General features: G+C 41.6%; 1 protein-coding gene across 1 annotated transcript in view; it reads left to right on the top strand.

Moving 5' to 3' along the window:
* The first annotated feature begins 8,024 nt into the window (after window positions 1-8,024).
* The window catches only part of PRR5 (proline rich 5), an 86,352-nt gene continuing 83,738 nt past the window's right edge, over window positions 8,025-10,638 (top strand). Inside the window, exon 1 of the mRNA XM_075602762.1 lies at window positions 8,025-8,363. Coding sequence (XP_075458877.1) covers window positions 8,318-8,363 — 46 coding nt within the window. The 5' untranslated portion in view covers window positions 8,025-8,317. The remainder of the gene's footprint in view (window positions 8,364-10,638) is intronic.

Raw genomic sequence — 10,638 nt, 5'->3', positions numbered from 1 at the left:
ACCCTGCGAGTAAAACCAAAAAGCATAACATCCCTACAGTAAGTCTAAATATTAACCCCTTAGTAGGTGGCAATCTCTATCTGGCCACTTTCGCTGCTTACGGGTTAATTTATTCATATGATCTACAATGTTAATGTATTACCTATTCTAAGGGCAAGATCCACAGTGCTCCGTTACACAGGTTAACATGAATCAGCAAAGCTAAATATATATATATGCGAAAACAAAAGCAGAAAGTGACCTCATTAGCACTAGCTTAACGCCATGTGAAGTTAGCACTGCCTTGCGTTAGGTGCAAATAACAGGGCGGTAAGCCTGTCTTCCCCACAGGTCACGCCACTCCCATCAAGATGCTGAATAGGTGTTTAATTAAAGTTTAAAAAAAGAGAGGACAGGAGATGAAAGGAAACCTGTAAATAATGATAGGTTATTTAAATCATACCTAATGGTGGTCTTACACTTATCCAGACAAGGTGAAAGACTTATTTAAGGGTCTGGATGTGAATAATGTCACCTTTAACATGCAACTAGTGTAATGTTAACTAGTGTAATGTTAAATCCCTGCGTAACCTGAAAGGGAGCTCTGTGGGTATGCGTTGTTAGAGGAAACGCCTTTTTCGCACATCATTGCAGTTTTTCACAGTGAACCTCACTTGTAATTTAAGGTGATGTAAATGAATACGGTAAAGATGTTATTCCGATTTATTTCTTCAAACAGGTATGTTTCCTTGAGCTGAATTCTCCTACCATAAATTGCAAGAGAAATTAAGATTTTAACAACTATTGGGGTATGTTTTTGTGAGTTGACAGGCAGACCCCTCCCTTAATTGTTATTCAATTGCATGCGATCAGAGTATTTAAGACAGAATATCTTGGCTGTGAGCCATCTGGAGTGTCACATTTAAAGTGTGTGGCAGAGTTAATTTTGGAGGTGAAGATTTGAGGAAGACCGGGACTCTGCACAACAACTTTGCAACTATGAGAACTTAACTTTCGAAAAGCTGTGATTCTTTGCACTCTTTCTATCCTCCAATAACTGTGAAGTCTCTCCTCCTGCATCTCACTATGCCCTCCCTATTGCTTTTTCCATTTACTGTTTTCTCACTCCTTTGTGAATGTCTCTGTTCTCTCCAATTTCCCCACTCCCCACTGCACCATTATTTATACACCTTTCTTCCATCAACATCTTTACCCCTCAATAAAAAAAACACCCACACAAATTCCTTATTCAAACCCTCTATCTACTCCTTCCTGCTGCTGGGGATCCCCCCTAAGCCTAAACACAGACATACACACCTGATTTCAAACATGCCTCCCTGCCATCTCTTCTCCTGTAAATTGTGTTAACCCTCTCATTTTAATACTGACTAACCTTAAAACTCGCCCCACAAATAAAGCATCCCAATAGCCTGCACTCATGGTTACTCTCGAACACTCAGTCACTCCTACCACCCATTGTGACCAAGCACTGCCATCTACAGCACTTATTCCCTCACCTGCTGTATCTGTAAGTTCCCCATCAAACCTCTTAGATTGTAAGCTCTTCGGGGCAGGGATTTCCTTTCCCATTGTCTGATTTTGCTGCATTTATTGTATTATTATAATTCCCTGTACTGTATCCTTTGTGTAGTGTTGAGTACACTTTTGGCGCTATATAAATAAAGACATACAATACAATACCTTCTGTTATGAATTTAGAAATTAAACACCAGTATTTAAGCAGTAAATGGGATATTTCCTAACATTTTGAATCCATTACTGTTGAAAACTCTAAGTCAGGGCTGGGCAACTTCAGCCCTCAAGGTCCACCAACAAGTCAATCAGTAGCTCAGTCAGAACCTGACCGTCGGTGGCCGTTGAGAACTGGAGTTTCCCACCCCTGCTCTAAGTACAATCAAACTACTGAGGATAGACTGAGTAGTTAACTAATCACCAATCTTCCAACTATCCTAGAATTAGCTGCTATATTAAGCTGCTAATAATCCTAACTGCATAATACTAGGCTAATTAATGTAATTAATTCCTAAGCATTAATGCTTTAGCAAAACTGGCAACAAGGCCTATTAATATGGATCAGAAAAAATGTCCCAGATACTTCTCCATTGCCAGATTGGAAATCATATAGTTTGTACATTTATTAAGACAAAATGTTTTCACAGTGAAATATTTTTGCTTAAAAGATACAGGAACTGTTTGTACATCTTCTGGCAAACAGAAATGTAATTAATTAATCACTAGATGACAACAAGAAGAAAACATTTCGGCAAGCGGAGTGGAGACCAATGGAGCAGAGGCAAGGAAGGCCAAAGTCCATTGGCCTAGGAGTCCCTATAGACTCTTTACACACTGTTACTGATACCTGTGCTTACGGCTTTTCTTTGGCATATTGGCAGTTCGCCGGTTGGTCAGTATCAGTGACGCGATCCGGTGACGTCATCAGCCGCCGCTTAATGCATTGGGAGCCTACGGCTTGCATTGAGGGCAATCAGTTCCTCAGCCGACAGTGTGGGAGTTGTAATACCACAACCACGGACCCACCAGACTTCAATGGACTCAACAACAGCTGTCGTCGCCATATCCTCTGATGCCGTCTGGGAGCAAGCTGTTTGAAATAAGGATGCCTACACTCACCGGGCCCTGGAGACAACAACGGTGGTTGTCTATGACGTGTGAGATAGATGTGTGCTGTTGTGGTAAGATGAACCCTTAACATGAAATGCCTAAAAGATCTAATCTGATGTACGTGCAATACTTACCTACCTCACCATAGCGCAATATATTATTTACTACTTTATAAGAGTTGTGCACTGTCTTCTTTTCTTTCCCCTGGGTATATGAACCTATATAAATGGTGCCAGGCACCGTTGGAGCTCTTAATGCACTAACATGTAGCACTTCACAAAGGTGCTTTGGTACTACTTCAACTGCAACTATTGAAGTTTCCCTCTGATAGCAATTGACACTCCGTGCACTCTACGGTGCGGTTCTACTGGGCCAGGTACTGCTCTCCCTCCTGCGGGAACTCCACTGTCCCTCAGCGGGACTCAGACTGATCCAACTGAAGGCATTCAGGCTTGTGCAGCTCTCTGAGCTCTCCTTTGTGTCTATCCTGCTCTGGTCTCCTCATGTTCTCCTCTCCCTACAACTCCTGGTTCACTCCCCTCTGACCCTTTGCACTCATTGCAATGTCATGTAATGTCATGTGTTCCTATTTCAGATTACAACTCCCAGGGGCCCCTGCTGCTGCCCTCAGTCATTGGTTCATTACCAGTAACACACACCAGAGAGAAACACAGCTACAGGGCAGCATGTATACATAGATGTATCCTATCAAGGCGGTGACATAATGTTGCCAATGATATGCATTCATTCAATGTACAGAAAGTTTATTGGCAAAAAAAATAAACATTTTCTTAACATTCATGACCATGCCAGTACAATGTGTCTTTTATGGTGTCAACGAGGGTCATATTTTTGGTCACTGTGGCACAAAGCACAATCCCACCCGTATCTGAATTGATATTTTCTTAGTATAGACCAAGACCACCCTTTGTCTCTGGTGATATTCCGTCTGAGAAATGGGGCATATTTTGTGGGATAAGGAACATTAATTATATTCTGGCAAGGAAAGCAACAACTCCAGTATTGATGGCCTGCTACATAAATGGGACACAGTGGGTTTGTTTTATCATCAATGTTTCATCAGTACTAATAACAATTAAGAATGTCTCTTTTAAGGTTACAATCCAACTGTATGAGGTGTAAATATAGATTTAGCCACGAAATCTCAAAAAGTATTGAGTAAAGAACCCCACTTAACTGCACTCATAACCTCAATAAGGGTGTGTATTACTTAATTGCCAAAAGCTGCACAGAAAATCCCTCTCAGAGTAAGGAACCGACGAAAAATAACAAATTATTTATTACATCAAAATATCACACTCAATAGTTAAAAATAAATGCTAAATATAGATTTCTAATATATTATACCACAAACAACTTTTATTTATTTATTTTATCCTGGTCCCATACTTTATGCAACTTATTTTTCATTCAGTTCTGATCAGTTCAATGAGATATTATTTTCTCAGTTAGAAAACATCTTGGACTGTATGTTCTGTGCTACAGTTGTTGTTCAGAATGATGTTTTAGGCCCAGACAGTAAGTGCTTCATCGAATTGTTCAACAACAATGGGGAAACATGCATCATATGGCTGCTTGACGTCACCGTATTTCTGTATATAAGGTTACCAACCTCCAAATAATGGAAGTCGAGTCTCCTGTGTTTATTAATCCCTTTAACTAATCTAGTGGTGACTAGCGATGTTGTAATTCACAATTTGTTCTCATTTTCAAATATTTTAGAATTCATTGAAGTTTGAAAAAAAAAATCACACTAATTAAAAACAAAATAATGACTCTGCGAACGTTTGAAAAGTAGAGAATATTTTGGGGGGTAGGACGGGGACTGTTGAAACATATTTGCGAATTTTATATACACTGCTACATGAGATGCCACCTAAAGAAGCAGTCCAAATGTTTTGTTGGATTAAATGTAACAATGGAAGCAGCAGCCCAAGCTGCCATTATTTTTTTAATTTTATTTTCTCCTGTAATATGTGCATTAATACAATCCACACCATGATAAGCATTGAAGTGTGGGGTCTCCGGAGCCGAACCCCGCTGATTTCCGCTCCGGGGACCCCCTGCTTCCGGAGATACTTACCCCTGTAGCTGGTATCCGCTCTTCTCGGCTAGCAGGGATCACATAATGGCCGCTGTTCAAAGTTCCAATAGGAAGCTGTGACATCATCAGTGCAGCTTCTGGCCCATGTGACGCGGGAGCTTTAAACTTTAAAGCTCAGCTAGCTCAGGCGGGCTGGCTATTGGCTCCTACTATGGAGGTAAGTAACTCCGGAAGCAGGGGGTCCCCGGAGCTGAAATTAAAAGGATTATCTCCGCAGACCACCTGCTTTCTATTTCTACAAAAAAAAAAACACTTTGCCAAAAAAAAAAATCAGTGGTTTGGATTGCTCCTTTAACCACTTAACTGCCAGGTAGGATATGCTGCAGCAAAGGTTTTATTAGATAAATAGTGGTATTATTCAGTGTTAATGGGTACCGTCACACTTCGACCTCTGGGAGGGTTACATATCAAGTTGCAGCTTCGTAAAAAGCTGCACAGAGCAAAAAGATAATATGTACCCACAGAAAAGATAACAATGCTGAGTGATATCTATGTAACACCCCACTGTAATATCCCTCCATAAGCCCTCCTCTAACCACCCCATATTAAAAGCTGACACACCGACCATAAAGGGGTAAAATACTGTGTGATACACTGGATGCTTAGAGACTCACCTCTGAAGTGGGTTTTTATGTTAGCGACTATGTATCAGGCCTAACATGCTTCATTGTGTGTAAGCTTTCTATTTGAGGAGTATGGACTGGAGGTTATTTAATTAATGCACATATTACGTTGGCCTGTCTATCGTCTTGCCCCTTTGTATCAAAACTCCCTGTCTGAAGTTGTGTAAAAATCCCTGTTAATGAACAAACTTCTTACAGCTGCCAGCAGACGTTGGACTGGAACAAGGGTGCAAAACTCCAGTCCTCAAGCCCCCCTCCCCCCCCCCCCCAACAGGCCAGATTTTCAGCATATCCCTGCTTCAGCACTGGTGGCTCAATCAATTCTTGCTTCAGCACATGTGGCTCAGAGACTGAGCCACTGATTGAGCCCCCTGTGCTGAAGCTGGGATATCCTTAAAACCCGACTGTTGAGGACTGCAGTTGAGCACCCCTGGACTGGAAGACAGAATATACGCTCCTGAGCGCACTTAGTTTAGTGGTTATATTTACAAGACAGAACACTTTCTGTGGTTGATACATTTTGAGTTATTATCAGAGTCTACAAACGGCAAAACTGGGGCAACCCTCAGCGCTATATTTATCACAGGAGAGATCCCCATTTACGGCAATGCACACTATGTTACCCTAATTTTGCAACCCGTTGTCTTTGATAAACAGCAAAACACAAAAGCGCACCAAGATGAGCGCTTTTGTGTTTTTTCTTGTTTTGCGCTTTTGTGTTTTTTCTTGTTTTGCTCTCATCTTGGTGCGCTTTTGTGTTTTTTCTTGTTTTGCTGATATTGGTATCACCATCGGGGTTCCGGTGGAGACCACATTTGGAGGTGGGGGAGACACCTCATAAACACAGAAGCAGCAAGAGAACTGAGAGGGACCAACACTCCAAGTTTAAAGAGCCAGAGCGCGGACTGAACTTTTCATCTTTGATAAACAGCCCTTTGAAGGTGCATTAGGGGGAATTGGTGTCTCTTAATATAAATATCAAGGTCTCCCGGGTGGCAAAACTGGAGCAAAAAAACAACACTGCATTTAAAAAAACCCACATCCAATGGAAAGTAATCAGGTTTTTTCCTATGATAAATCAATTTTACAGCCTGAAGTCTTGCTAAACAGACCCCGGGAGATATTTATTCAAGTTTCATCTTACAAAATTAGTGCAATATTGCTGATGAGAAACTCCCATCCCTTCCCACCCCAAACAAAATGCAATTTTGCTTATAACATATATTATCTTTAATTGTTCATGAAATGTCTTTAAATATAATGTATAACCCTGGTCATTTAATGCAGGTGCGCAAACAGGGGGGAGCAACTTTTTGGGGCGCTGAGAGTGCGAGGCCTCTGTAATTCACTTACCTGGCTTCAGTCCACGTGTCTCCATGGCAACGCAGCATCAAATGATGACGTGACGTCACCTGACCGACCCCGCTGCGTCATTTGACGCTGCAGGGGGGGGCGTGACACAGGGGGAGAGCAGGCAGGGGGATGCAGAGCAGGAAGTTTGCGTACCCCTGATTTAACGTATCCCTGTACTGTTATCATAACTCTGGAAAACGAGAGGTAACTCTCAATGTATTACTTCCCGGCAATACATTCTATAAATAAAGAAATAAATTACATTTCTTCAAATAGTTTTGTTTCGCTGATTGGAATGACTTTAACGGGCACCGTTCCTAACGTATAAAAACTCTTCATTTTGCTGTTGTGGTATTAAAATGTTGGATACAGTAAATGAAAAGTCTTTCTAAAATAAAACAATTATTCCTTAAAAAGTGGAATTGTTAGTGGGCAAATTAAAAAGAAGTGATATTCTGGCCTTGGATTTACAATTGCAAATAGCAAAACAGTGGTAGCCACACTAGCCCAGTGTTTTTCAACCAAGGTTCCTAGGTACCCTTGAGTTCCCTGGGGCTCCCTAAAAGGTTCCCTGCAATTTTCTGGTCATTTCAAAATTGTATCAAATACAGAAGACTTTACAATGCATCTAATCTCAGACGTGTTATTAGACAGGGTTGGGGTTCCTTACAATGCATCTGATCTCAGACGTGTTATTAGACAGGGTTGGGGTTCCTTACAATGCATCAGATCTCAGACGCGCTATTAGAGAGGGTTGGGGTTCCTTACAATACATCAGATCTCAGACGCGCTATTAGAGAGGGTTGGGGTTCCTTACAATGCATCTGATCTCAGATGCGCTATTAGGGGCATATTCACTAATCTCAGACGCGCTATTAGAGAGGTTTGGGGTTCTTTACAATGCATCTGATCACAGACCCGATATTAGCGAGGGTTGGGGGTTCCTCAGAATTTCACTTAGGGCTCCTTAACCAAAACAAAGTTGGAAAGCACTGCACTAGCCCCTATTTAAGCACCATGACATCTCTGCCAAGGTTTTTTATTATTATTATTATTATTTGATTAATTCTGTGCATTTTTCCCCCCACTAGTTTTGCAGCAGGGAGACTTTGATAAATATCCTGCAGCCGGTGTGTATGTGATGAGCAGACACTGCTGGTTCCTTCCATCTCTCTGCTCCAGTCTCCCAGAGCCAGCCCAGGCTACACACGCTGTGCATGTGAGTGGTCCACTGCACAGGGAGGGAGGGGAGTCAGGCTGTACTACAACACCGGGGAGGGAGGAGAGGAGGAGAGGAGAAGAGGAGAAGAGGAGGGAAGGAGAGGAGGAGACGAGGAGGGAAGGGGTGTAACCCAAAGCAACCGAGGATGGCAGCAAAGCAAAAAAGAAGGATCAACGCAATGCAAGATCTATAGAAGGGGCAGGCGTGTGTGTGATTGCCCCTGTGTGCAAGGCAGGAAGACTTAACACGTGGGCACCCATGGGCTCTCTGCATTAATAGGGCACCCGCAGCCTCCTCTTTGATGGATCCCAGCGATATCTGGCAGATGTTTCTCTGATTTCAGGCTGTCTGGTCGCTGCTTTCGTGCAGTAAATGTCTCCTTTGTGCATTCAAGGAAGAGCCAGGGGACTTGGATCAGGTGAGTCTACCCCCCCCCCCCCCCCATCAACCCCCCCCCCCCCCCCCCCATCACCTGCTGTGTAGTACCTGAAGGATTTCCCATATCAAACAGAAGGGGGGGGGGGGGGGGTATATCCGGTGGTCACCTCCAGCCATGAAGGGGTTAAATAATCTGTCACCTCAAGAGATCTGTCATCTCATCAGACTCTGATCAACATGCGAGGGATCCCTTTTTGCACCGAAGGGGTTAAATCATCTCTAACCTCCTAGCATCCTAAAAGGCTCTGATCCATATGCAAGTGATTATAGCAGTGCCATATCCCCCCCTGCTTGCATGTAACGCTGATTTATTTACATGCTGTTTTACTGCAGGGATATTACTGACATTTACAAGGATGGGCTAAAAAAAAAAGGGGGGGTTGATTATTGCAACAACAACTGAGGCATATTAGTAAAAATGATATTTCCAGTTATGCCTGTGGCATTCTTGTGTTAAAGCTGTATTTCATGTATCTTAAGAGATACAGGTTATAGTTTAGATCAAGATTTTTGGATTTTTTTAAATATATTGCTGTATTAATACCGTAACTGTAATTTGCATATTTTTTTAAAATATATCTAATATCTTACAAATACACAGGACCTGCCCTTCAGATTATTATTATTATTATTTTAAGATATCACTAACTTGGGCACATTATCTCTGATATTTATTTCCAGCTGCTGTATTTAGGAGGCAAATAGTTATTTTTACTGTACGTACAGTAGATCCTGATATTCTACACCAGATAGATACTGTTGCTGCAAACCTGATTGGCTACAACATTTCATCAGCGAAACAATGATTGTTACACTAGTTTTAGTAGTATCATGTAGAAGGAGCAGTACTGTATGTAGTGGCAACTATGCTGTCAGTCTGCATTCTTGGGATGTTATTTTCCATTATGACTGTCATTATCTTCATGGGGAATAAAATGTTCCCGGGCTCAGCTGGTACATGTAGATATCAATGGATTTATTAGCACCTGAGGGCATATTTCTAGTGATACAGCTGCTATGGAGGTCTTCCCTGTTACCCTCCAGGGAAATATCCTATGGATTTCTCAAGACTACAATGAAAATGCAGTTGAAGAGTGCTTGCCACTTACCACTAATTGTTTTCCAATTTATTCTCTTAAAGAATTGGTCATAGATCACGTGGGTATGGGATAAAATAAATGAGATCTAATTAGATTGGGGGAACAATTCACCAAAAGTGCCCCCCCCCCCCCCCCTAGTTCCTGATTTATGTTACTCCTGCTTTACTAGTGATTGAAGTGTCATGTTACTGTGTGGCACACATTACACAAAAGTAAAACCCCTGGTAATTGGGATTATGAACTGCTGCATTACAAGCATAATATCACTATTCCTTCCACTACACCAGGCGTGGCTAGCGCCAGTCCTCCAAGGCCACCAACAGGTCAAGTTTTAAGGATATCCCTTGCTTCAGTCAACGACTGAGCCACTGATTATTCAACATATTGTGAAGCTGCCTCCCCATGCTGGAGAAGGTTTTAGTCCCATTCATAAAAATAGAGCCGATCTCTTCCCCTGTAGAAAAAGCAGCTTCACAGCTTATTAAATAAGGAGCATGGATTTATTTACCTACTTGAAAAGCAGTCGGGTGAATATGGACGCTCATTAAGTAATGTCGTTTTCATTTAGGAAAAAAACATCACGTATCATTTTAATACTCAGTATATAAGTGCAAGATGGAATTTAATGTTGAATTATTTTTGAATGAACTCTTTCATGGGCTGCAAACTCTCATAGGTATCTAAAGACGCAAAAAAAAAAAAAAACTCGCCATGAAGTCAAGAGGGAACTTTTAGAAATAATGATGATTGTTCACCAACAGAGTCAGATTGTTTGAACGTTCTTGTGAAATATAAGGACATACAGTAGCAGCTAAAAATAGTCTGATCTCATTTAAAATAATTGCTTAGGATGAAACAAATTGACTTGTGTTTAACTTTCCATTCAGAGGGGGCTCACATCATGCCAATCCCTCTCCCCCTTTCTAGTTGAAGAGGGAACGTGCCACACATTTGTGAATTAGAATACCTTAAATAAGTTATGGTGGGCAAAAAAAGTGACAAAAAAAAACCTCCCCCGTCTGAGATTCAACCGTCTGAGATGTGCTCACAAGTGATATTTTCATTTGCTGTAAGCTATAAAGTGGAACGTTTTTGTAACCTTTTTACCCACTATAACTTATTTAAGGTATGGTTGAAACGTATCCCAGCTTCAAA

This window comes from Ascaphus truei, chromosome 5 (assembly GCF_040206685.1).
Source record: "Ascaphus truei isolate aAscTru1 chromosome 5, aAscTru1.hap1, whole genome shotgun sequence".
NCBI classification, from domain to species: domain Eukaryota; kingdom Metazoa; phylum Chordata; class Amphibia; order Anura; family Ascaphidae; genus Ascaphus; species Ascaphus truei.
Note: the sequence above shows the minus strand (reverse complement) of the source record. Positions and strands in the feature narration are given on the sequence as shown.